The sequence below is a fragment of the Siphateles boraxobius genome, unplaced genomic scaffold (genome assembly GCF_051911475.1).
Source record: "Siphateles boraxobius isolate OS27281-9 unplaced genomic scaffold, OSU_SipBor_1 130, whole genome shotgun sequence".
Classification (NCBI taxonomy): Eukaryota; Metazoa; Chordata; class Actinopteri; order Cypriniformes; family Leuciscidae; genus Siphateles; species Siphateles boraxobius.
The window spans coordinates 39,221,431-39,245,996 of NW_027508734.1; the positions used below are offsets into that span (position 1 = coordinate 39,221,431).

The following is a 24,566-nucleotide window of genomic DNA, read 5'->3' on the forward strand; positions in this document are numbered from 1 at the left end:
AAATCACTGCCAATCAGAAGGAAATTTCAAATGATAAACACTTAGTGTCTCAACCTTACATTTTTTAAGTTTTTTTTATTTTCTTCTTTTTTTATTATTATTCCAGAAATATGACAATATAGCAAAGTTATTGTTTTTTATGTTTTTTTCTTTTTTTTAAATGATTTAAAAACTGACATTTATCTTTATTTTCATCTCTAACGCTTTTTAAACTTGTTTTATCGAGATGAGTTTTGTGAGTCTGAGGGACATATACAGTGAATAGATTCAAAACATTACTGAGTCCTTTGAGAAATAGTTAATGATTCTCTGTAAAAATAAAAATAAAAACAACAACAATGGGGTATATTTGATAAGCAGGCGATATGTGTCGTTACTGTCTTTTTCTGGTATGGCTGGTTTCTGGCTTACTTAACTATAAACCTTTCTCAGGGTTTAATCACTGATGGTTTTATTATTTCAAAATCCATTTTAAAATTAAATAATTTTCAAACTAGAGGTCCACCACTGATGTAATTTTCATAATTGTCCACTAGGTGGCAATCTTTCATCTCCGTAGCCTTAAGGCACACACTTCCAATCCCAATTTAACCTCAAATATATTTCAGACATCTACTTTAGTTATGGGACCGCAGTCATCATAAAAACAGACTTAAAAGATAATAAAGAAATAGAATAGTTCTGTCATTCACATGTCATTTTTCCTCGTGTTTCTTGTCTCCTCCTACTGAAAGGCAGCCAGAGAGTCACGTGGCCTTTTGTATGACGACCAGCGCGCATTTCATTGGCTTATTTGCTTGAAAAAGCATCCGTCGTCAAGGCAACCAAGAGCCGCAGTCCCACTTCACTTGTCTGGTGAGGCCTTGACAAAGTCACACAGATCCTTTTTTACCTTCTGCTTGTTGTTTCACTCTCTCCTCTCCTGTGCAACTCAATAAGAGGTAAGTCAATAGATGAGATGTACCATGTAATGTGCTTTTTAACCTTAGAAGTATTTTTCTTGTAATGATGAAAGCTGCAGACAGATCACACACGTGAGGGGTCCTGAAAGATAATGCATGACATTGTATAACTATTTTACATATTGCATCAAGTGAGTTATTTTCTTTGCTTGTCATTGATCAGCAAACAATGTATTCCATTAAAGAATATAAAATAGTTTACTTGAATAATGGTGTCTGAGTTGCCACAATTCTTTAGGCTTTTGGATTGTTTAATGACATTGTGCTTTGAGCAATTAGTCTCCATTTGTTTCAGTCCGGCGTTCATCACTTTCAGACTTTATATGTGCTATCCATGTCTAACAAGTGCAAGATGTTCCATTGTAGATAAAGGTGGCTGTAGCCTCATGATTGATGTGAGCCTCTTCCCCTCTCTGTCATGTAAATTAAGAAGAGCAAACACAGACTCATCAAGGTGGCCATGTTGATAGTGAAAGCATGCAATAAAGGCAAATGTATTTCTGCAGGCCAAGTTGAATATCACCTCTAGAGATGCAACAAGTTGCTGTCATTTCTTTAAAATATGAATAGCACCCGAAAGTTTGCTTGTGTAGCAGTAATAATTTGTGTTTAAAGGATTTCTGTAAGAAATGTTGTTATATGTACAAATATTGTCCCAAGACCCAATGCAGGATATCACTGTATTGATGTTTAACTGAGTATGTAGATTCTGTTCAGTGCTTTTACCTGCTTTGTCTAGGCAGCCGCTTTTTATGTGTTAATGTGGCAATTTAAAGGGATAGTTCACCCAAAAATAAAAATGATGCACCATCATGTCGTTCCAAACAAGTAAGACCTTCGTTCATCTTTGGAACACAAATTAAGTTAATTTAAAGGGTAAGTTCGGCGTTTTACAAGTAAAGCCCTGTTTTAAGATCGTTTCTGATGAAATCGAACGGTTAAGATTAAAATTTGGACACATGCTGCTGTCCCGAGAATTTTAGGTTTTTGTGTTAGCACCCCCCCCCCCCTACCCACCTATACAATGGTTGCATAGGTGCATTGGAACAATCATTTATATAAACGCATTAAACTTTAGTTTACGAAGACGTGAAACTCACCGAGTGGTCTGGGGTGTTCACTGATATGCTCACGCAAAAATCGCTGCAAAAGATGCTTTCCAACAGGTTTTATCGTAGTTTTTGGAAGAATGTCCGGTTGTGAGGCGTTTGGAAAAATAGGTCCACAGTTTTACAATGAATGGTAAAACACCTGTTGGAAAGCATCTTTTGCAGCGATTTTTGCGTGAGCATAACAGCAGACCACTCGGTGAGTTTCACGTCTTTGTAAACTAAAGTTTAATGCGTTTATATGAATGATTGTTCAAATGCACCTATGAAACCATTGTATAGGTGGGGGGGTGCTAACACAAAAACCTAAAATTCTCGGGACAGCAGCATTTGTCCAGATTTTAATCTTAACCGTTCGATTTCATCAGAAACGATCTTAAAACAGGGCTTTACTTGTAAAACGCCGAACTTACCCTTTAAAAAAAAAATAATTTACCTCTTTATTTACAAAATTTTAATTTCCAATCAATGCATGTTCACGCAACGCTCTCGCATCAACACAACACGCATCTGTCGTGGCGCTCTCGTGAACACACAAACAAAGCACCGAGATTCAGAATCAATCCGCTTTATTGCTATGGTGAAAGGAATCTTTACATTGCCAAAGCATTAATAACATAATTTATAGAACAAATAGGGCCTACACACATAATAATAATAATAATAATAAAGAAAAATAACAATAATAATAATGACAAACATATGTAGAATAAAATATATCATGGAATACAGATGAGAATAAACATGGCAATTAAAATGTTTAATCTTATAATATTTATTAAAGTGTCTGTAGGCATGTAGTGCAGTGTGCATGTAGTTGTCAGTCACATAGATGGTCCTGTCGCGCTGGATGCTCTTTTGTCGTGACTTTACCTCACATTTCTGACAGCCAGGTTTGAGCTTGCTGGGCTTTTTCCTAGCAGGTATGGGAAATTTTTATGAAGCACTCGCGTCGCTTTATAAAATTGGGGTTAAACCACTGGAGCCACATGGGTTACTTTAATGATGTCTTTAGCAACTTTCTGAGGCTTGAAAGTGGTAGTTGCATAGGCTGTCAATGGAGGGACAGAAAGCTTGCAGATTTCATTAAAAAAGATATCTTCATTTGTGTTCTGAAAATGAGCAAAAGTCTTACGGTTTGGAACGACATGAGGGCGAATATTTTCATTTTTGGGTGAACTATCGATTTAATGGTCATCTAAATGATAATGGTCTTTTCACTCATGCTTAGGATTATAGAATTAGGGTTTTTACTTTTTCTGCATCAGTTATACTCTTCAAAAGTTTGGGGTCTGTATGTTTTTTTTTTTTAAATAATACTTTTATTTAGTAAGGATGCATTAAATTGGCCAAAATGGTTTCCACAAAAATATATAGCAGCACAACTGAGTTTTAGATTTAGGTGTCCTGATCCATTTCAGATTATTAAAAAGATACTATGGGGTTGGGCTTTTTTGACTTGGGCTGGTAAGCAATTGCCTAGCAACCACCCAACACACCGTATCAACCTTACAGCAACATGTTACAAAACACTTAAAATACCTTAGAAACCACATAGCAAGACACTGGAAGTAGCACACTACATTTTAAAATGATGGCAGCAATCTTTGCATGGGAAACAATGTGTATGTTTTTGTTTAAGAAAATGTGAACATCAATGTTTTGTTGTTTTATTGTTTAATGATCCCCAGTTTTAAAATGGAAAGGTGGGAAAAAATTCAGCTTAAGATACAATACAAAACACCCTAGTAACATTCACATTTTAGCGACTGCATAGCAAGGCACAAAAAACACTCTAAACAACTTATATACCTCATAGCAATGGCCTGGTAACTGCCCACCACAACATCCTATATTGTTACAACATTTACAGTTTCTTACAGGCAGGTATCATCTGGTAAGAGGAGGAAGTTATTCAGTTTATAGAGGAAGCCAAACCATTTGATCTTTACAGGAACACAATGACCACAAGTATGTCACATAAATACAATGACAGGCAACAGAAAAAAAATAAAATAAAGTAATACCAAGTGTACACTGCCAGTTTTACAAACCGTGCTAAGTCCGGGAGAATGAGAAGGGCAGAGAAATACAGAGAGAGATAATGAGAGCACTGTTACCTGTGGAGGGGGAGGAGCATGGGAAGGCTGTGGTATGTGTCAGCATTGGAGAGAGCGGAAAGAGCGAGTCACTTTCAAGAGGCGAAACGAGTAGTGCGCCATTAATCCTGCTCCTATAGATACAGGAAAAACAACACCTGTTGGACTCTTACATCTGCGTTAACAGGTTAACTCTTTGATTTTACATTAGACACGTATGAGGACGGTACTATTTTGAAATTTATTCATCATGGTAACCAGGAAGGGGGACACACAGAAGCAAGCTTTCAACTCTAAGGTAAATATAGCTTTCCCTCTGACCAGCAGGTTTGTCTAGTTAGTCTACAGACTTGACAATAAAATGTGCCAAAATGTACACAGGTGTTACCATCCTGCCTTAAAAGGAAAGTGGTTCAAACAAGGAGTAAATTTGCGAAATTGTTTTTGGTTTATGTCATTGATTTTAATCAGTAACAAGGAAATGAAAATAATTTACAGAAACCTGGGAAAGAGAATGGGTTCTTGTTCTGAAACTTTTTCTGTTTGGAAGCAGTCTGTTACCTGAAAAACTCAATGAGGTTACCAGGTTTTGTAAAAAAAAAAAAAAAAAAATTTGTATTAATGAAAAGAGAAAAAATGCCTGAAGGTAATTAGTTAGAATGGTTTAATTCTGTATTGTCCATGGCTAACGCATATAATGTATTTCTTTTGTGTGGATTTGTCCAATATGCTTTTCTCTGTGCTCAGGTCCTTTGGCTCTTTCTGTCATTATGTCACTCGGTAGAGTTTGTATTTGTGATTTGATAAGAATCTGTTTGTTTAACCATATTGGTATTGTGATCTGATGATATTTCTTCTATGAAGTTCTTCTGTTGAAAATGTAACATCAAAAAAATTACAAAACAAGCCCGTAATGTATCTTTTTATGGACTTTTTGAATATTTGAAGTTCAATTTCATAAATAAATTATTAAATTATATCAATTTGCAAAGTTGCCAATCAGCCATCCAGATTAAAAACAATCAGTTCTCTTTTTTGATACTTTTTTTTAGACAGGATCTACTGTCATTTACCTTTGCAATATGCTTGTTACATGTGCATATTGGAGATCAATTACTTCATTCAACATCTACATGAGTAGATTATTCTCCACATTCTTTCCTCAAAACATTTAAGGAAGAATCTGATTACATACATTTTCATTTAAATTCTGCTGCATTCCAATCACCTGACAAAATGATGTCACTATATTTGGATATATGCAAACCAAACTACAGTCACATCTACTGCTGTTTGCAAACTTTGTGAGGGAAAATGGTTGATTTCATTTAACTAACTGCAGGCGAGACCAGTGTTTTCCGATTGATGCAGTTTAAATTATGGATCTTGAAACAAGTCTGAAAAGCATTAGTGATGAAATCAGTGTGTGAAAAAAAAAGAAAGAGCAGTCTATCTGATTTATGTTCCTGCAGCTCAAGGCTACGAATCATGTCGTAAATTTAGATTAGAGCTTGTCTCGCTCTGAGGATGGTTTGAAAGAGAGGACTACTCCCAACCTAAAGTGACTTTGTGGTTATTCTTTGTGGAAATGCCAGTAAATCAGAGATTTTCAACACAATGAAATAAAAACAAAGTCTATTGACTAATCACAAGCAAAGCATTCAAAAAACCATATGTGTGTTTTAATGATAACGATAAAAGGAACACACTTTTGGTTTGAAGGTACCTGAGCATTACTGATGAGACAATCAGTACAATCAACTTGGCATTTCAACTTAAATTACATTAAACTGACTTAAATTTGCAAATTGCTTAACTTATTTTAAAGATTTAAGTAAATGTAAAAACATGTTGTCATGACTTATTGATCATTCATTTTTTACAATGCGGGACAAAAAAAAAAGGTTGGGAAACACTGAAGTAGATGAGCTGAAATAAAAGTGATAATGCACATCTCACACAGATTTTTACTTTAACCTCTTACTACGGTTTCCTTTTTTTAACCAGAGAGATCTGTTAAAGCTGCAGTCCGTAGTTTTTCCTCTTGACGCCATCACTGTTCGAAATCTGCAATTGCAGTTATTCGCACAATTATCAACTTTACGTGGGTTGTGCCTCGGCACGGTGCAGCGCGGATGAATACAATGTTTTTAGGAGAATGTACGGCTGTCAGTCACCGGCCGGTGTGGATACTGTCATTCAGAATCACAGATTATACTTTTTGGAAGTATGACCAACATAAGAATTTTCACCGGAAAATGCCATTTGAACAAGTAACATAAACTTTGTTCTGACCAACTAAGGGGAAAAAAAAGCATTGGAGTAAATAGTGCTGATTAAATTCAACGAACGCTTATCATATCACGTCAAACCGTGCAAATTATAGTTTGTTCTCAAATTGTTAATGTTAACAACATCAGCATTGCGTGACTACATTTAATACCCTTCCGATATTATCTTTGTTTTCGCATGGACCCGGTCTCTTTTTTTCTGTAGCCACTCCGAAGTCCGAACGAAGTCTTTTGCATTTTACAACGGGTGAATCTCCAGTTGTCACTGCTGATTGTCGTTTGAACCTTTCTGGATCCATCATCAATTTGATAAGTTTAATTGTATCAAGTGCTGTGAGAAAAGGCTATAAATCTCCACCTCCAACATCCTCATACGCAATATAGCCTACTAGCCGAGACACCTTCTTTATGTGTACAGATGTGACGTAATGAAGCAAAGACATGCTCGAATTTCCTACGGAAATCCATCAGTACCACTGGAATTAAAAAAACATTATTATAAGTTTACCGTTTTGAATAGAGCTAAGGCAAACAGATAGTTTTGTACACTGGCTGGTTATGTACTTGCTCAAAAAAACTATTTTGGATCATTTTTAACCCTTAAAAATTACGGAATGCAACATTAATCTACATAAAATTCGGCTGGAATTCTTTAGCAGGAAAAGTGAGGTTGATGCACCTGTAACGCTGCATACCAAAGTTATCGTACATTGTTTGGAGACTCTATTTACTTGCAGTCGTCAATGAACTCACATGAGAGGGAGGGAGTACACTCCTTCTGCACACAATGGGGAAGGTTTAGATATGCTGATCTACGTAAGCAGGCCAGTTTCACCCCTTAAACACAAGAAACCTAATGCCTGTGAGACACATCCCTGAGCCTGCTTCTGGCTGGTTCACATAACAAATGGAATTCAGACAGTTTAAACTTTTTTCTTGGTTCTCATCATCAACATATAGTCTCTCATTTAGTGTAGGTGAACTATCAGATAACATTTCAGGTCAAAAACAGAGTGTTCCCTATAGGTCATTCAGCTGTCAGACATGCAGAGGTCTTATGACCACAATGGATCATCTGTCATAATCAGACGGAAGGAAGAGCCTGAAACCTGTATTTCTAGTTTGCCATATGTTTCTGGTAGCGTGTTCCCTCCTTGGTGCTCTTCAAAGCCCATGTTGACAGGGAAACATGCGAAAAGGGAAGGTTTTCCCAAGCATATTTGAGCTCCACACCTTCAAAGACACCATATTCAAACAATTGACGATTCGGACTTACCTGTAGAGGAAACATTGTGAAAATGATGTTAGTAATGTAGCTAACTACCAGCTTGTTTTAAAGGTAGTTAGAGTCTTAAAGATAGTTCACTCAAAAGCGTAGTATTTTTCCTCTGAGAAACCCAAAAGATGATATTTTGAAGAATATGGGCAACCCAAGGCCCCATCGGCTTCCAAAGTATAAAAATATTATGGATGTCAAGTGGGCCGGCCCATCACCTGTTTGGTTACTGACAGTCTTCAAAATATCTTTTGTGTTCAGCAGAAGACAGAAATTCATACAAGTTTGGAACAACTTGAGGGTGAGTAATGATGACAAAATAATTTTTAGGTGAACTTCATTACTAGATTCCTAGTTCTTTACAACATTTTACTGAGTTCGTTGAGTCAGTTAGAGCTACTGAATCTTTGATGTTCCGGCTCATGATACTGGTTTAGGGTTTATGGTCTTAAATTTCAGGAATGGAATGTCTAGGCAAAAAGTAGTCAGATTGCAAGGGTCTCCACACTTCATGGTGGATTAGTTTAAAAGACACTATGAGGACCAGGATCTACTGCAGGTCTGCTGACGGAGGTGGACGGTGTGTGATTACACACACATCATCAGATTCTGCTACAGACAGCGAGGAAGCTGCACACAATGTTTGCAGACTTTTTTTTGTTTAATATGTTTAAAACGTACATTGCATATTATATTGTGTTATTATTATTTACTTTTTCTTGTATTTCTTAATCTAGTGAATTAGAGGTCTTGTTGCGCCGTTTGATGCATTGTGTGAGACCATTTGCTACTTAACAAAACATGTTCCACTTTACCTGTACAGAGCCGTTTTTTTTGTAATCGTATTTTTAGAATATGGATTTATGAGTAAAACTAGATATGTGGGTAACATTGCTTGTAGAGATTTACACTTTTGACAACAATTTTTTTGTGTTTTTAAATTATGTTTTATTTACAAAGTTCGGAAGGAGCACGTTCAGATAATCTAATCAGTGCGAGAGAAGGCATATTTAGAGCCAACTTAACCCAGTTCCACGACTGTTTTCCAGCATCCCTTCTCCACCCCAACTCCTCACTCTCGATTATTCCTATCCCTGCCAGGGATGCGGGGAGTACTTTAGGTTTGGGCCAAATCCCGAGCCATCCAACAGCACGCCAAAATACTCTATACCCTATCTGATTATATGCAAGTGCGAACTAGCGAAAAACTTGTAAATTTACAACAAGGAGGAAGTTTATATGCTTGATGAATCAGAAAACCTTTGTCCTTAGCAGTAATAAAAACAGAACTACATTATAATTATTGCATCACCCAGCTTTTTAGTTGTATTGTAATGACATGGCTGTCACCGGTACAAATTAACACCTCCTTTCATAAAATTGTATGTTTTCACAACGACACATACTATGGGGATTTCACAGACCCACACAGCTTTGGGCCAATCATAAAGTTCTGATGGAGAAGTCGTGATTGCTCTGTGCCGTTTACCTAATCTGCCTGCAATCTGCCTATAGGCTAAAGGCTGGTTCAGAATGTGTTTTATGAATTTAAACATGCTCTGATTGTTGCGGTGTCTCATGTTCTTGTTGCTTTTCGGCATCTTGCACATGAGCCTCAAGAGGGTCTCGAGACCCTTTCTTATAATTCATTCATAATTCGGCTCTGCAGTTGCACACAACCTGATCTCATGAGAAAACTATATTTTACAAAAGGAACCTAACCATCAGTAGGGAAGTTGCGATAGTCTTTTCTTCCCTATTGTGACACATATCCAAGTGAATTGTTTCTCGAACAAGAAAATAAGTGTTGGACAGGACTTTATTTGAACTGTCAATTTTGATTTCATGGTTTCTCTCACTAAATCGTACGCAAACATACAAATGAGATTGTACAAATTCATCTGAATTAGCCACCAAATTGCCATAAGAGTTTGTTGGTTGCATCGTTGAGCAGTGTTACTTCGGACACTTTTGGAACTAAAGCACTTCTCCTCATGTGGGGAGATAAAGAAAAGAGTTAAAAGTAATTTCCAATTAATGACATACCGGTATTTTTGAGCTGATGTGTGAATGTTATCCCAAAAGAAGTGTGTGAACAGCAGATATGGTCCGGACATTTACCAGAAAAAATAAATCAGACAATTTTATGGTAATTTACGAAATTCAATGTGTTAAAGCAGCTATGACTCCTATAAAAACAAAATGTTCCAACATGTGAGCTTAACGTTTAATTAAATCTGGGGAGGTCATTTTGCTAAAATAAGTCAGTGATTACAACATTTAACAGAGGCGTGACAATCAATTCAAAGACATGACATCACTTTTACAATATAGCATTATGAAATACAAGCTACGAAACCTGAGCCATGTTCTGTGGAGAGACTGAAAGACAGACTACATTTGTTTTAACTTCATCCTGTATCTCTTAATGTTATTGCCATTTTGTCAAATGAATGATCTAGTGTGACAGGCAGAAGAGTTGTGACTGTGTGAGTACAGTACACACATTTTTTGAGCATGTGAGCACAGTTTCAAGGTTTACAGGAATGTGAAGGTTGGTTAATGATTGCCTCTGGAGTCAAGCGATATGTGCAGGTTGAGGACATGAGACACATGCTAACTCAACTCACAGAACAGATTAAAAAAAAACATAAGGACAGACAGTTTTTAAGAGATCCAATGTCTTAACCTGTTCATTTTGCAGAAGCAAAGGAAACATCAGTGTTTCAAAATGGGATCAATTTGTTTTTTTTCAAGATCATACTCTAGGGTATCATTAAGCACTTTGATCTGTTGCGTCTAAAGGCCTTGAACTCTTAAAAAAAAGTTTTTTTTTAATGTGTCTTCTCATTAATGTGTTGGTTGAAGGAGATTGTTGTCTTGCATTCCAGACATTACAAATCAGAAGTTGTTTTAAGATATGCTCTCTGAAAAATATACCTGGTTAATTTACAGTCTAGATGAACATTTTGCTTCTAGAGAAATGTGGTGTCAGGTTGAAAGTGTTCATCCTATTGTACCTTTTTTGAACTATGTTATTACAGCTACACAACATATGCATTTTCATCTTAACACGCCTATTTGATGTAGTATAAAACATTATCTAACGGTAACAATGTTTATAATACATTTTGGCATTCATTGGTTTAATCCATGGCATACTTTGTAAAAAAAAAAAACGACTTGTAAAAGCAGCATTTCTCATAATCAAATACAACATTTTTTTATTGCACAGACTATGTATCTAGTTATAGTTTTGGTGAGTGTAGTTAGTTTGATCTATTACATTTAACTACAATTGCAATTTTCCTTTCTGAAGGAAAGAAAAAGGAACAGAATCTGGAAAGCTCCCAGTTTAAAGTGTGATCTGGGCTGCTTAGCCACTTCATTTTAAAAACAAAGGATTCATTTTTGTTGAATTATCCTAAAAGTTAAACTGCTTAATAGGTTAGTTCACCCAAAAATTTATATTCTGTCATTTAATCACCCATGTTGTTTCAAAAAAATAAGCCTTGTTCATCTTCAAAACACAAATGAAGATATTTTTTTATGAAACCAGTGAGATTTCTATCCCTCCATTAAAAGTCCATGCAACCAAAACTTTGACACTTCAAAATGTAAGACATTGTAAAAGTAATCCATATGAATCGAGGGATTTAATCCAAACCTCCGGAAGAGGACACAATTACTTGTTAGGATGATGTTTAATTTACTAGGCTTTTATTCACACACAACAACATAAACACTCATTCATAAAGTACTTTCCCTTTAACACAATATGTGTCAAATCTCATCCATGTCACTTAAAAGGTAAAGCTGACTCCTGATATCAAGAATATTAAAGGACAGTTCAAATCCAAACCCATTTCTCTATTGTACATTCTCCCTTGATTAATATGCATTTTAATAACACAGAAATCAGTGCCCGGGGGTTCATATATGTATTTAAATTACCGTCTGAACATGAAAATCTATTTTTCATATATCATTTTTAAACTTTACAAACAATAAATAAATTATGCCATCGGATGTTTCTAAAGAGCTGTTTTAGAGCAACTTTTGCAGTTATTCTCTGTATTGTAAGTAATTGTTCTTCACAATCTGTTCAGCAGAGCATTGGGATGTAGAGAGGCTCCTTTGACTCCCTCACAGTCATGGAGCTGAAAGTGTGGGTGGATGGCATTCCACGTGTCGTTTGTGGCCTATCAGAAGATACATCTTGTCAGGATGTAGTCATTGCTCTTGCCCAGGCTATAGGTAAGTTATTTAATATCTCTTTCTTTCTCCATTTTTTTTCTCTTGTTGAGCAGCTAATGCATTTACATTTGAACTTTTTCAGGGCAAACAGGTCGGTATGTTCTCATCCAGAAACTACGAGATAAAGAACGGCAGCTTGTGGCCAATGAACGACCATTGGAGTCCCTGGCTAAACTGGGTCAGTTGGGCAATGAAGTGCAATTCATCCTACGGCGCACCGGTCCCACGAGCAGTGAAGCCTCAGACCAAAGTCGAGCCCCGCAATTACCCAGACACCCAGATCCAGTGCCCCTCAAACACAAGGAGCCAAAAAAAGCTCTTACTTTCAATCTCGGGCCCTCCACGTCACCCCGAACTCATGCAAAACAGGTTGAAAAACAACCCAGAGACTCCCAAGCGCGAGGGGTGTCCCCATCTCCAGCCTTGTCCCTTGCCCAAGCCGGTCCATCCAAAGACACACTCTATCAGCAGATTCTACGACAACAGGGGCAGCTACAGTCTCTGCAGGGACAGCTGGAGACCCTAGAGAGGGAGACGGCCGTTTTGGAGCAGTGTGCTCCTCCAACCCTTTCCCCTGACCTCCTTGAGGAAATGGACCACCTACAGCGTTTTTTTAGGCGGAACGAGGATGAGCTGGCTCATGCGCCGTACTGGGAAAACGAATTTCAGTCTGAAGTTCAAATAGAAAAGGACATGCTACGAGAAAAAAACGAACTCCATTTATCCCTAGACAAACACAGTCAAAGGCTCTACGACACAGACAGCCAATCTGAGCTGCTAGAGCGAGATATTCAGCTGCTTATTGAAAGCAAGAGAAATGGTATGCTTCAAGCCAGACCCAGTGTTGAAGAATCTATACTTATAGCGAAAGAACAACTGGACCACCATCAGCGTCAGGGGGCTGAACTGCAGGCTTCAGTTGAAGAGACAGAGAAGATGTTAAGACTGGCAGATGAACAACTGCAGGTGTGCATTTCTGTTTTATCACCGATAATGCCAAAACTAATCATATTATCTGTTCTACTAGAGGTTACGTTTCTAATACTCATTTATTTATTTATTTTCATGTATAAAACACAAAAAAATGCATAATCCAATCAATGTGTCCTTGTATATTATGAGACAATATTGCATGGGCTCACTGGCATTATTTGGTGACTTACGTACTTTAAATGCTGCATCCAAAAATGCATACTTCCCTAATATATAGAATGTGAAAAACAGTGCAGGAAAAGAGCAGTATGTCCAAAGACAAAATATGTGTTCTAATTCATGTACTTATGCACTATTCTATACAATTGTGTGGTATAAATAGTGCGATTAGTGTGTTCAGACTGAAAATACCAAAAAGTAAAAGTGCACTTCAAATACTCAGATGATGCACAGATTTACCCGAAAAAAAATCAGTGTGGAATGTTGGTCACTTATTGCACTCAATTGTCACAGCTTTAATCACATGGCGAAGAGGGAGGGGCTATCAGACTGTTTCTGGGTGACAAAATAACCTTGTAAAATGTATACACTATACGATTGAGTATAGTCCCTAGTGTATATTGAACCAACTATAATATTTGAAAAACAGTAGTTAAAATCTACCCGGATGGCTTACTACTTCCGCAGAGATTCTGGAGTGTGCATTCGATGGACACTTTACTATCCCATGAAGCCATTGGTGAGGAGCTGTGAATGTGAGTGTAGCTATTCAATTGAAATAAGGCATCATGACAAAGCCAACATAGCAGATATATAGTATGCCCAGATTTCATTAATACTGCACACATTTATACTACATAGAACATACTTTTTAACAGTATACAGTTACAGAAGGAATTGTTTTTTATTAAATGTAGTACCTACTCAGACAGTATGCAAATACTGGAATACTTGATCCTGATTGGTCAGTCTTTGCATCTGGTGGTCTGATATTCTGTAACACTGTAGTGCCATATTTAAGTTTTGACAAGAATGAGAACAAAGCCATTAGGGATAGAAGTAAAGTGCGTACAGTGGATTTTACTGTAGTTTAACAACATATTTTTAAACAACACGATTGTTCAGATGACCAAACATATTTCCAAAAAAAAACCTTTAAGTGGACAAAAACTCTTTAAAACATTGATAGTTATGAGTTGTGAAATGACTTGATCTAGGACCTTTATACAGTGCTTGCCATCATAAAGACTGTAAGTCTATCCCTCACAGCCTAATTTTCATCCGTGTTAAATTCAATATGGCGTCTAATCATACGGTCTATATTTGCCTGCTCACAGGCACAACACTCATGTCTCAAGTATCACACCTGACTCGGCCTCTCTTGTTTCATAACAGATGCAACTTGCGACATTTTTCATCTCATTTATTGATTGTAGTGAAAATGACATCAGTGGACCAAAGTGTTAATATTACTGTAATGTTCTGTTGCTAGCCTGATTATTTTGTACATTTTTATTAGTGGAAGCTTTTTAAGATCATGTACAGGTAGGATTATAAAGTAATGTGAACTCAACATTTCATGTTCACGTATATGGGGGCCTAAACACCCTGTCGGGGTTTAGTTAATGTTAATGACTTGCTGACTGTACAGTATCCCTTACATAAAAACCTCTTTGTTCTAGTTGTTGCCTCACAGTGGTACATTAAATGCAGACACACAAAAGCATGTTGTGTGTTCTCATCATGACTAACTGAACCACACTACTTCATTTGTTGTCTCACTCCCTTCTGATAGGGCAGTTATATTAATTCGTATTACAGGTTGTTGTCATTACCAACAATACTAGTCACACCTTGGATGGTTGAAATAAAAAAGAGTGAATTTGTGGCTTTATCTAACAATTATTTCTGATCTTAGTAAGGAATGAAAAATGACATTTCAAACGCATCACTTGGCCATTAGACCTCATTGTAGAAGTTAAGTCTGTGGGCCTTTCATTTCAAGAAAAGAGAACTATATGTGATAAAGGATCATTGATGTTTGAAAGTCACTGCTTCATCTTTTTCCCTCCAATCCAACACTTAATCTCTCTTATGTTCCCCTGTAGGCTAAAACCAAGGAAATGGATGATCTGAACAAGGAGCTACGCCAGTGTAACCTGCAGCAATTTATCCTGCAAACAGGAGTCACTCCAGCACAATCCAATCAGCAAACCGAAGAGATCGATTTTGCTCTCCTCAAGCCTGATGGACAGAGTGATGAAGGTGTGTAAAATTACAAGGACTTTTCATGAGCCACTAATTGGGTCTTTTCTACTATACATGGTAATAAGTTAATATGTCTTCCAAATGAAAAAAATACTATCTGGTGGTTTCAGAAGAAAACTAACTATACATAACCAAATAACTGACGTTGTGTTTATGACAGATTCAAATTCCTCCATCTTGGAGTTTAACCCTCGCACCACTGCCAAGCAAATCCTAGGGAACCCACGCAGCCTCCAGAATCCGCTCGTCTCCAGCCTTCATCCTGAGGGTGTGTATGTGTGACACACAGCTTGCACACCGCTGCCCTCTGCTGGCCTAAGTCTTCTGCTTGTACACCTCTACCTCTTCCTGCTTCTCAGAACGCACACTCGTTTCACTGCACAACTCCTCTTCTCTCTGGTGGCTCTATGTATTGTCAAATGCACTGTAATGGGCATTTTTCTGAATAGACAATTCAAGTGTACGGCCAAAAAGACAGATTGCGTATATTTTTATTTTTAATTATGTTATTTTTTGAGCAAGAACACAAAAACAGCATGTTCACTTTGTCTTCTGAGGTTTCCTATAATCCGATAGCAAGCCTCTGTCTTGCTGCGTCAAGCTACTACAAAAAAATCAAAATGATCACTTTCTCATTTTGCTGAAACCTGCACTGCCTTGGGGTTCTTTCATGTAGGCTCACGTGAATCATGAGCTACCAGTGTGCTTTGCTCCATGTTTCCTGCCTGGTTGGCACAAGTGTGTTATGTAGAAAGAAATTAAGTAGTTATTTATTTCACGCCTTTCTATGGAACTGCCTCCAGTGGATGCTGCAACAGACTCAAGGTCTGACTGTAAATAAAGTAGCATTTTGAGGTTTTATGTTGCTGCTTTTGTCTTTTTCTTTGTTTACATTTTCCACACCCTTCTTTCTTTATGTAATCTTCCCTGTATCTGTGATTTGAAACATTACCATCACCAGTTGTATTTAAAAACATATTTTCCAATCATCCTCCATGAAGCCCAGAACCTCATTCCATTTTGTGTGTGTGTTGCAGTCCTGTCATCAAGAGAGACATCATGGCGATAAAGTCTGGAGTACAACCCCAAGGAATTATTCACTGTTCACTTTATATTATTTCTACTTAATTTTGTCTGCATATGTTAATTACATTTTATTTTGTATGATACTCTGTGAAATTCAACCTAATAAGTATATGTAAATACAGTGCTGTCTTTGTAATTATTAAACAGATTAAGATTTTTGAATGTATTTTAACAATCTTCATATATTTCTGAACTAAAAACAGACCAAAATAAAAAGAAATCATTACAAGTTTTTAGCTTTATTGATTTCCCACTCTATAATTATAGATCTGCTACACACTCTGCTGAAGAGCAAGTTTGGACTTGCTTCTGCCAGTTTTATTACAGAATGCTGCTGCATGAATAGACGTACAAAAATCTTGTAGCAGATCAAGACAGGTGGAGTTAGGGGAGGTGGAGGGTTTCAGGGGAACAACCTGACCATTTAAATGTTGAGCAAGCAATCTCATTGGCTGCAGAATCAGCAGAGGCCAATCAGCTTGTGCCATGTGATGTGATTGCTAGCAGGCTGTACGTAAAAGACGTATAAGCCTGCGCCATCTAGAGTTTCATGGCTGAACTACATATATATATATATATACTCTCACAAACTATATTATTTATACAATTGACCACAAAATATAAAAAAATGTGCACAACAAATTTTTTTAAAGCTGAGACAGGTTTTAACTTTTAATTTTGCAAATATGTTTTTTTTTTTTAATCATTATTGAAAATCGGAAGCGTTCTGTTCTAAAGATGAATCAACACAATCATCATCAACATAAAAGTGGGTGATATGTTCACAAAATAAAATTGAGACCAATTTGATCACTCAAATTAAAAAAAGAGAATTTCTCTCTTTTGAGACATAAGCATTTGATTTGACAAAAATTCTCTACAGAATGAGTAATTCATATTTTGGACAGCTTCTTCTGAAGAGAAAGACTACATTTGAAATGTATATGTCTGCTATATAAATTTTTACATCAATTTGAAGGACACAAGCATGTACATGCCATAGATTAATGGAACATTTGCCATTTTTATCCTATTGTTTTTACATATTTGTTTGCTTTGTCAGTGTCTTTGTAGGCTTTAAGGACCTTTGAAATAACTGAAGTAATATGGAACTGTAATGCGGTCAACAGACCTGGAACAGTGTGTTTATGGGAAAATAATTGCATACCTTAGAACATTCGTCAAACAATCAGAAGCATGGACGCGGCAAGTAGGGGTGCTGCAGGTGCTGCAGCACCCCCTGTTGGCAAACTGTGATGACAATAAAATGATAGCTTATAAATATATCTTTGGTTGTTGTTTCTGTTCCACAACATTTTGTATGTCATGTTTGGGGTGTGGGATGAAGAGAGGGATATTTTTTAGTAATTATTTAATTAAAAATTATTTAATTTATCTTCAGTGTGTAGTATTAGCCAATCAGGTGTCTTGACGCAAATCACGCGATTACGATTCAGCCTACGCAGCACAAAAAAAGCAAAAATACACCTAGTCTAAAAAACTGCTAGTGATGATTAGTTAGCAATGTCTCAAAAGAGAATTTCGGATTTTTTTCAATCCAACCCCAAAAAACCGAGGCCGAGGACTAGCGAGAAGAATTCTACAACTGACTCATCCAGAGGTAACGTAGGCTACGTTACAGCCCCTACGCCCGAGCAGGACAAGCTAGCTTCTGTCGTTCCCGGTGCTAGCCAATACGATGTTATGATCATAGACTGTAAAAGGTTATGATCAGTAGCGTACTGTGGGGTTTCAGTCAGTGCTTCAGAAGCTACTGAGCCTCTTTTCTTTCTTTATTTATTATTTAGGCCTACTTTAATGTATTTTTATTTTATTTATTTTAGCCTACTTCTTTATTACATTTCTTTCTTATGCAATGATGCTTGTATTTTGTCTGATTAATACATTTCGTATTTTGTAGGGAAGGGCATTTCAAGCAAAAATAAGATTCGACGATCGCTGGGAATTTGATTATTACAGTCTATGATTATTGCTCAAAAAATTATTCAAGACACACACACACACACGCTCACCGGTGACACGCGTTTGCTCCGACACATTTCTCAGGCCTACGTGTTGTAGCCATTAAAGTTAAGTTAGTTTCATATTTATGTTTAAATAATAGCCTATGTTATTTTTTTCATTTCATCTATGTTGATTATATGAAAAGTGAAGAGTAGCCTAATCATAAGATGCGCAATATCGAGAGACATCATTTTGACCACTTTATTAAGTTTTGTTTTGTATAAAGCCTTTCTTTAAAGTGAATTTCGTTTTGTATAAATTGTATCTTAGTTTTAATCAATGTTTCATCAACCAATTACCTGGATTTAAATAAATAAGAAGCAAATAGGCTATAGCAGACAATATAATTAGGACATGGATGCGCCGACGCGATATAACTTGCATTGCTCGTTATTGTGCTACAATGTGAAGAAAATCCAGCAAAACGCGCCGGCGACCTCAGAGGGTTAAACGTAAATAATAACATGTATTATTATTATTATTATAGGTGCACTGAGGGGAGAAGGAGTTGTGGACACTATTTTGTTGAAAGCAAAAGCGTCTGCATCAGCTCTCACCCTGAAGTGGCCAAAAGATTCCATTTTTGTGTGTGTGTGTATTTGTTTTCTGATTTTAACTATAAAGATCGTTGCCGTGCTTGCATCACTCCCTTACTCCTCCTATAGTCCCTATGGCCACTTGTCCTGCTTGAATGCAAATGGAAAAAAAAGTTTTTGAGGGAGAGTAGTAATAATTCGTTACATTTATGTAGCGCTTTTCTAGGTAGTAATAATTAATAGATCTGTTTAGAAGTGGACTTTTCCTATAACCACGTTCCTGTAATTGCTTGGTCGGAAAAAATCCCCCCCACCCCCAGCACCCCCTGTCGAAAATGACTTCCCGCGTCTCTGATCAGAAGCATTCAACAGCCTCCTGGTATAACTTGTTTTTAACTAATTCATGAAGGCAAAACTAATTCAACTAATTCAAGTATAAGTTGGTAAAACTTAAATGGAACTAGTAGGCACAAAAACCTTTTGAAATCTCACTAACTCATTGCATGCCACATTCACTTAACATTTCTTTCAGAGAGGAAAAAGAAACTTTAGGGGAGACTTTCTTGAATTTGTGTAAACCTACGTGGGGTTAAGAGTATTTTTTCTACATTAATTTCACACATCTTTCTAGTACAATTATGTGGTCTTGCGAATGGAAGTGAAATGTGACAACATGCCCCATTCGTGGGGCACTTTATTACATGTGAGGATCACGTTGTAAAATGACCATATAACAGCATAAAATGTTACCTGATGTAATAAAAAAATAAAAAAACATATATAAAAAGGCAAACTAAAATATTTTGGCCATTAAAAAAAAAATTCATATAAAATAATGGCATTTTTTCATGTTTAAAAATAAACTAATTTTGGATTCTGACAATGAACACACCGCAAAACAGCTATACAGCATATAGTTCAAGACAATGTGGGCAAATAGATGAAGAAACACATTGAAACGTTAAGAAAAACAGGGCTGAACACAACCCAGCCCTCCCCTCCCACCACACACATCTCACAGAACAGGAGACAAATAGACGAGCCAGAATGCTTTACATTTCTTTAAATAATAATGTCTGAACATTGAAATAACAGATTGGAGATTAAAATAATAGCAGATGTGTCTGGTTTTAAATAAACACTAAAAACTGAGATGAAAAAATAAATTTACCAGGAAATTTACTTTTCCTATGGTTAAATAGATGTTCAGCAGTATCTTCCATGGATTTGTAATTTTTTGCTTAGCCTAATTTTTTCTATATATATAGTGTTGATAACACAGTGAGTTTTTTCATGCTATACGTATGTATTGAAACTTTTAAACCATGTGTGTTACAACTAGACAACCATTAGGTTGTGCTCTACTCACCTCTACATTAAAGTTGGCATGAAACAGAATTTGGGATTGACTTTTCTCCCCTATTGTTACAGACCGATTTGGACTCATCGTCACAGTTACGTCACTGCAGTTGTGCGCACATTGTGGTGGCAGAAAAATAACGTATTCACATATGCATTTCATTGAGGGCATACTGTATTAGCCTTGGAGTTAGCCGTAGTGATTTACATTGTTCTAAACAATGAAAAGGAGTTAATACTAACCCAGCCATGGAAGTGCAGTTCATTATATAGATGTTTGACTTGTTCACAATTCTACTTTATTTTGCACATTGAGAAATTGATTGGATCGTTGGATTGTTGTGCTTTGCTATAGTGTATGTATGACATCATTTTGTAGGCCAAAATGCAGAAGCGAGTTAGCATTTTAGCACTTGCAGTTCCATCGCCCTGAAGTCAATGGGTTTTTTTAATGGGCTTTTGTTCAAATAGGTGAAATAAGGTCTTTGGTGAACACAAGCTCAAGACACTTTCATTTTCGTTTTATTCTACGACATGAAATACATCAGTATTACGGTTACCCTACTCTTGATTTTTTTTAAGCTGTTATGTGTCTTGAAAAAATGCGGTTGCAAACAAGTGGCTAAATGGGACTACAGAGGCTGTTGAGAAGATTAAACGTCATCACGCTTTTACCGCATCATTATGTTTATAATTGTACTCGTATAAACTATTCAAACTCAAACGTTTTGGGAAAATGTTTTTTTAGATAAAAACTGAAAGAGTTGTCGGAAGCTTAGTGGCGGTGACGTTGAATTCCTGGGACCGTGGTGTAGTTTGTTTATAGCCTACCTTTAGCTTTTTAGTTCTGGCGACTCCATTTAGGCCTCAAAATCCATAAAAGTTAACCTGTGAAAATTATCTTGATGGACAAAACATTCAAGTATCATAAACTTTTGTTAACTGGCTAACTGCCAGTTTGATGAGATGAGTCCTAGTTTAGGACCCAAGCAATCTGATTGGTTCAAAGCACGTTTTATGGGTAATTGGTTACAAATGTTTGAACTATGCAAGAACGACCATTATTTGTTTTATCTTATATGTTTCATATACTATATAACTGAAGCTATAGATTGTGAAATTAAACATTTCTCGTTCTTAGTGTTTTTTTGTGTTAGCTTAGAAAGTAGCATAGCATATAGCCATCCAAAATGATTAGAGATGTTTTTTTCACCATCAACGATATTTTTTGAAAAAAAACTTTGATAACAGATACAAGCATAATTCTGTTTAATAATTATGACATGACATGCTTGTAATTAAAAACACATGTTATGCCTTATTGCTTAATAATTAACAATGTCGCAAAACATACAATTTATTTTACTTAAACTACATAAACAATCAGGATAAAAATAAAAGATTATTATTTTTTATACATGATTTTTTATACATGAATTAAAGCTTGACTGATTACATTAAGAATCGCGAGAACAGCTTTAGATGGGGTCCTAAGCTGAGACACATGACTTCGCTGGGACTCCGCACTAGACCACACCAGTTGGCCTACAAATGGTTCTTTTCCACTGCATGGTACGGTACAGCACGTTTTGGCGCTTTTCCACTGCATGGTACGGTACGGTACGGCTCGCTTTAAATGGTAGCCTATCACCTCTGTTGAGGTTCCAAGCGTACCATACAGATACTAAAATGTGACGTGGAAGCACTGAAGGTCACTGATTGGTCAGACAGACAGAGTAATTACCAGCGTCATTGTATTTGCGAGACATCAAACCCGCTAGATATAAATAGCCAGTAACAGCCACCGCTGTAGCACCTGTTTTAAAACTACTTGCTTGACTTGCTTGAAGAAAAAAAAACTTCCAAAAAAGAAATGGCTGAATCGTGGTCAGTGGACGAGAAGCGCAGACGTTCCTCTTGTTAGTTGCCGAGGAGTGGATAAACTATAACGATCAGTCATAATCCCACCCAGGGGTGCCGCTAAGGGGGGAAAAGTTAGGGCGATTCTAAGGGCCCACACACTTTTGGGGCCCCCAGAGATCGATTTGATTAATGGAATGGGTGGGGTAGGGGGCCCAACCTCATATTCTTTCATAGGGCCCAACATTTCTAGCCGCCCCCCTGATCCCACCCACTTTGAAGCGGTACTAACTGCAGCGGAAAAGCAACCGAGCTACCCTAGCTTCCCTACCAGCAGAGGGCTCCAAAGACCGTTATACAGATTTTGTTAGCTTCGACGGTACTTTTAAGATGACCCACTGTGCTGTGCAGCATACTTGTGGAAAACAACGTTCACAAAGGATGTAGAAAAACTGCCCACATGTTGTAATTCAAGCCCTATAAGTAGTAATTTATATGTACAATTGTCGCTATTCCTGTGTTGTTTTCTCCGAGGCAAGGGTAACTTCTTCTACTAGTGTTGTCAAAAGAACCGGTAATGTTACTTCGTTAAGTTATAAGTCGGTACTGAAATTTTGAAAATGGGACGATACCAGCATTTCTGCAGTACCTGGTAACTTATATTCTCTAAACGCGATCGAGGCTCCAGACTAACTTTTTTACTAGTCACTTTAGCCAATGTAGCCTAAGTTATACCACGAAGAATTATACTAGTGTCTGTGAATATTAAACCCCAAAAAACGTGGCTATTAACCCTGCATGTTCTGCAGATACAAGATAATATAACACACACACACACAACATATATTTTATAACACATACAGATACAACATAAAGACATAGGTAAACATATGTAGAGCATATAACAACAAACCAAACGTGAAAAAACGGAGCAGGTAGAGTTCACGGTGAACATATGAACAAAGTTTAGGCAGAGGGTAAAGCTAGGTATAAAAATAGGTCCCCTAAACTTTTTAACTTACAGTTAGATTTGGCGAAATTAAACAAAACAGCTTTCAACTGCAGATAGGCCTATTGCTTATTTATCGTCTCAACCCTGGCTCACTAACAGTAACGTTATACCAGTCGACACCAAAGTTACACTGTCATAGCTAAGCCAGTGTAACGTTAGTTATGCTACGTAACGTTAGGTAGCTATATTAGGTAGCTACGTGTGCTAGTGATACATGCTTCATGAAAAAATAAATGTCATCAAAATGAACAGCAAGATTACCTGTCCAGCAGAAATAAACCCATCATGGAGTCACTTTTCAGCCCCTTGAGATCACTCAGTTGTCGCCACCGCTGGAAAAGCCACGCCGATATTGACTCTCATATGATTTCTTGATTTATCCAAAGACTTTTTGTTCATAGCCTTTTCAAATACTGTCTTCCTTTTTTTTTTACTTGTTTGACTTCGCTGCCTCTATATGCAGGTACTGAGAATTTTGACTGTTCTTTCTCTGCCATAATTGTTATTACTAGCTTTCGTGCCTCTTCAAACGGGTGCACGCATTTGGGCTGCTCCTGTATCAGCAGAGGTGGTATCCATGGTAGCGAGGGAGAGTGACAGTCGCCCCAGCCAATCATTTCTTTCGCCCCGAATGGAATAATGAGCTGTGTTTATTACAGTCCTGAGAGGACTACAGACACTCGATTTGTATCATTTCTTTTCCAGAGTACTTAAATTTTAATTATGCATTGATATATAGAGACAGTTTAAACAAATTTGGAAAAAAGTATTTTTGGGGAATTCTACCTACCCTGCCTTTAAGATGCACTATAAAATCAACTATGTGCTAATCAATAATTATGTGTTTTTACAGTATAATATGCAAAGTACAATTTTCTTTAAAAAAATATCTGATTCTGTTCTTTTCTCTTACATTTAGAGGATACCAGAGTAAGCAATATGAATTGAAGTTATTTAATGTAAGAAAGAGCAGTATGCTTTTGTTAATTTATCAACCTATCCTTGTGGAATAGTGGAATTTTTTTTGTTAACTTCTCAGCTTAAGTTAGTAATTATTATTTAACCTTTACATTATTTGTTGAACCATGGTATTAATAAAAACTACACAATAGTAAGAGCAGAACTGTTGCTTTTATTCATCCAATTTCCACCACCATGGAAAAAGTGGGCCGGTCTTAATCCTGAAACTCCCGGGCTGAAAAGTGGCCCCACTCCGGCCCTGATTACAGGCGAGGCAAGGCGCATCTCAAACAAACTGCTGCATCTGAGAGGGAAAGTTATTTTGATTGTTTACAATGGAACATATATAATAATAATAAAAAATGTGCACAAATAAATCCTTTATAAGAAATACTGTAATATTTCATGAAAAATAAGAATGGTCAATTTTGACTTGGTGACAAGTTTAATCTGTTAGGCCTACTTCATTGCTACTGTATTTTCGTTAGCACACTGTTGCACATTTTAGCCAGATGATGGCACTGCAGTGCTGT

General features: G+C 36.8%; 1 protein-coding gene across 3 annotated transcripts; it reads left to right on the top strand.

Annotated features, from left to right (window-relative positions):
• The first annotated feature begins 813 nt into the window (after positions 1-813).
• rassf7b (Ras association domain family member 7b) lies at positions 814-16,510 on the top strand. Of its 3 annotated transcripts, none has more exons than XM_077229373.1 (6): positions 814-945; positions 11,847-11,994; positions 12,077-12,960; positions 15,036-15,192; positions 15,356-15,463; positions 16,233-16,510. In XM_077229373.1, exons 2-6 carry the CDS (start codon positions 11,892-11,894, stop codon positions 16,262-16,264), a joined length of 1,284 nt encoding a protein of 427 aa, XP_077085488.1. In that variant the 5' UTR covers positions 814-945; positions 11,847-11,891; the 3' UTR covers positions 16,265-16,510. The 3 variants fall into 3 exon arrangements, with proteins under 3 accessions (XP_077085488.1, XP_077085487.1, XP_077085486.1); XM_077229372.1 differs by lacking the exon at positions 814-945 and adding an exon at positions 4,201-4,468 and having other exon boundaries at positions 11,850-11,994; XM_077229371.1 differs by lacking the exon at positions 814-945 and adding an exon at positions 4,240-4,468.
• The last annotated feature ends 8,056 nt before the right edge of the window (positions 16,511-24,566 follow it).

Excerpts from the sequence above, each read along its gene's own strand:
- rassf7b (XM_077229373.1), top strand. The coding sequence starts at position 11,892 with ATGGAGCTGAAAGTGTGGGTGGATGGCATTCCACGTGTCGTTTGTGGC. Across the intron at positions 15,193-15,355 it reads TGATGGACAGAGTGATGAAG|ATTCAAATTCCTCCATCTTG; the intron begins GTGTGTAAAATT and ends TGTTTATGACAG. Across the intron at positions 15,464-16,232 it reads CTCCAGCCTTCATCCTGAGG|TCCTGTCATCAAGAGAGACA; the intron begins GTGTGTATGTGT and ends TGTGTGTTGCAG.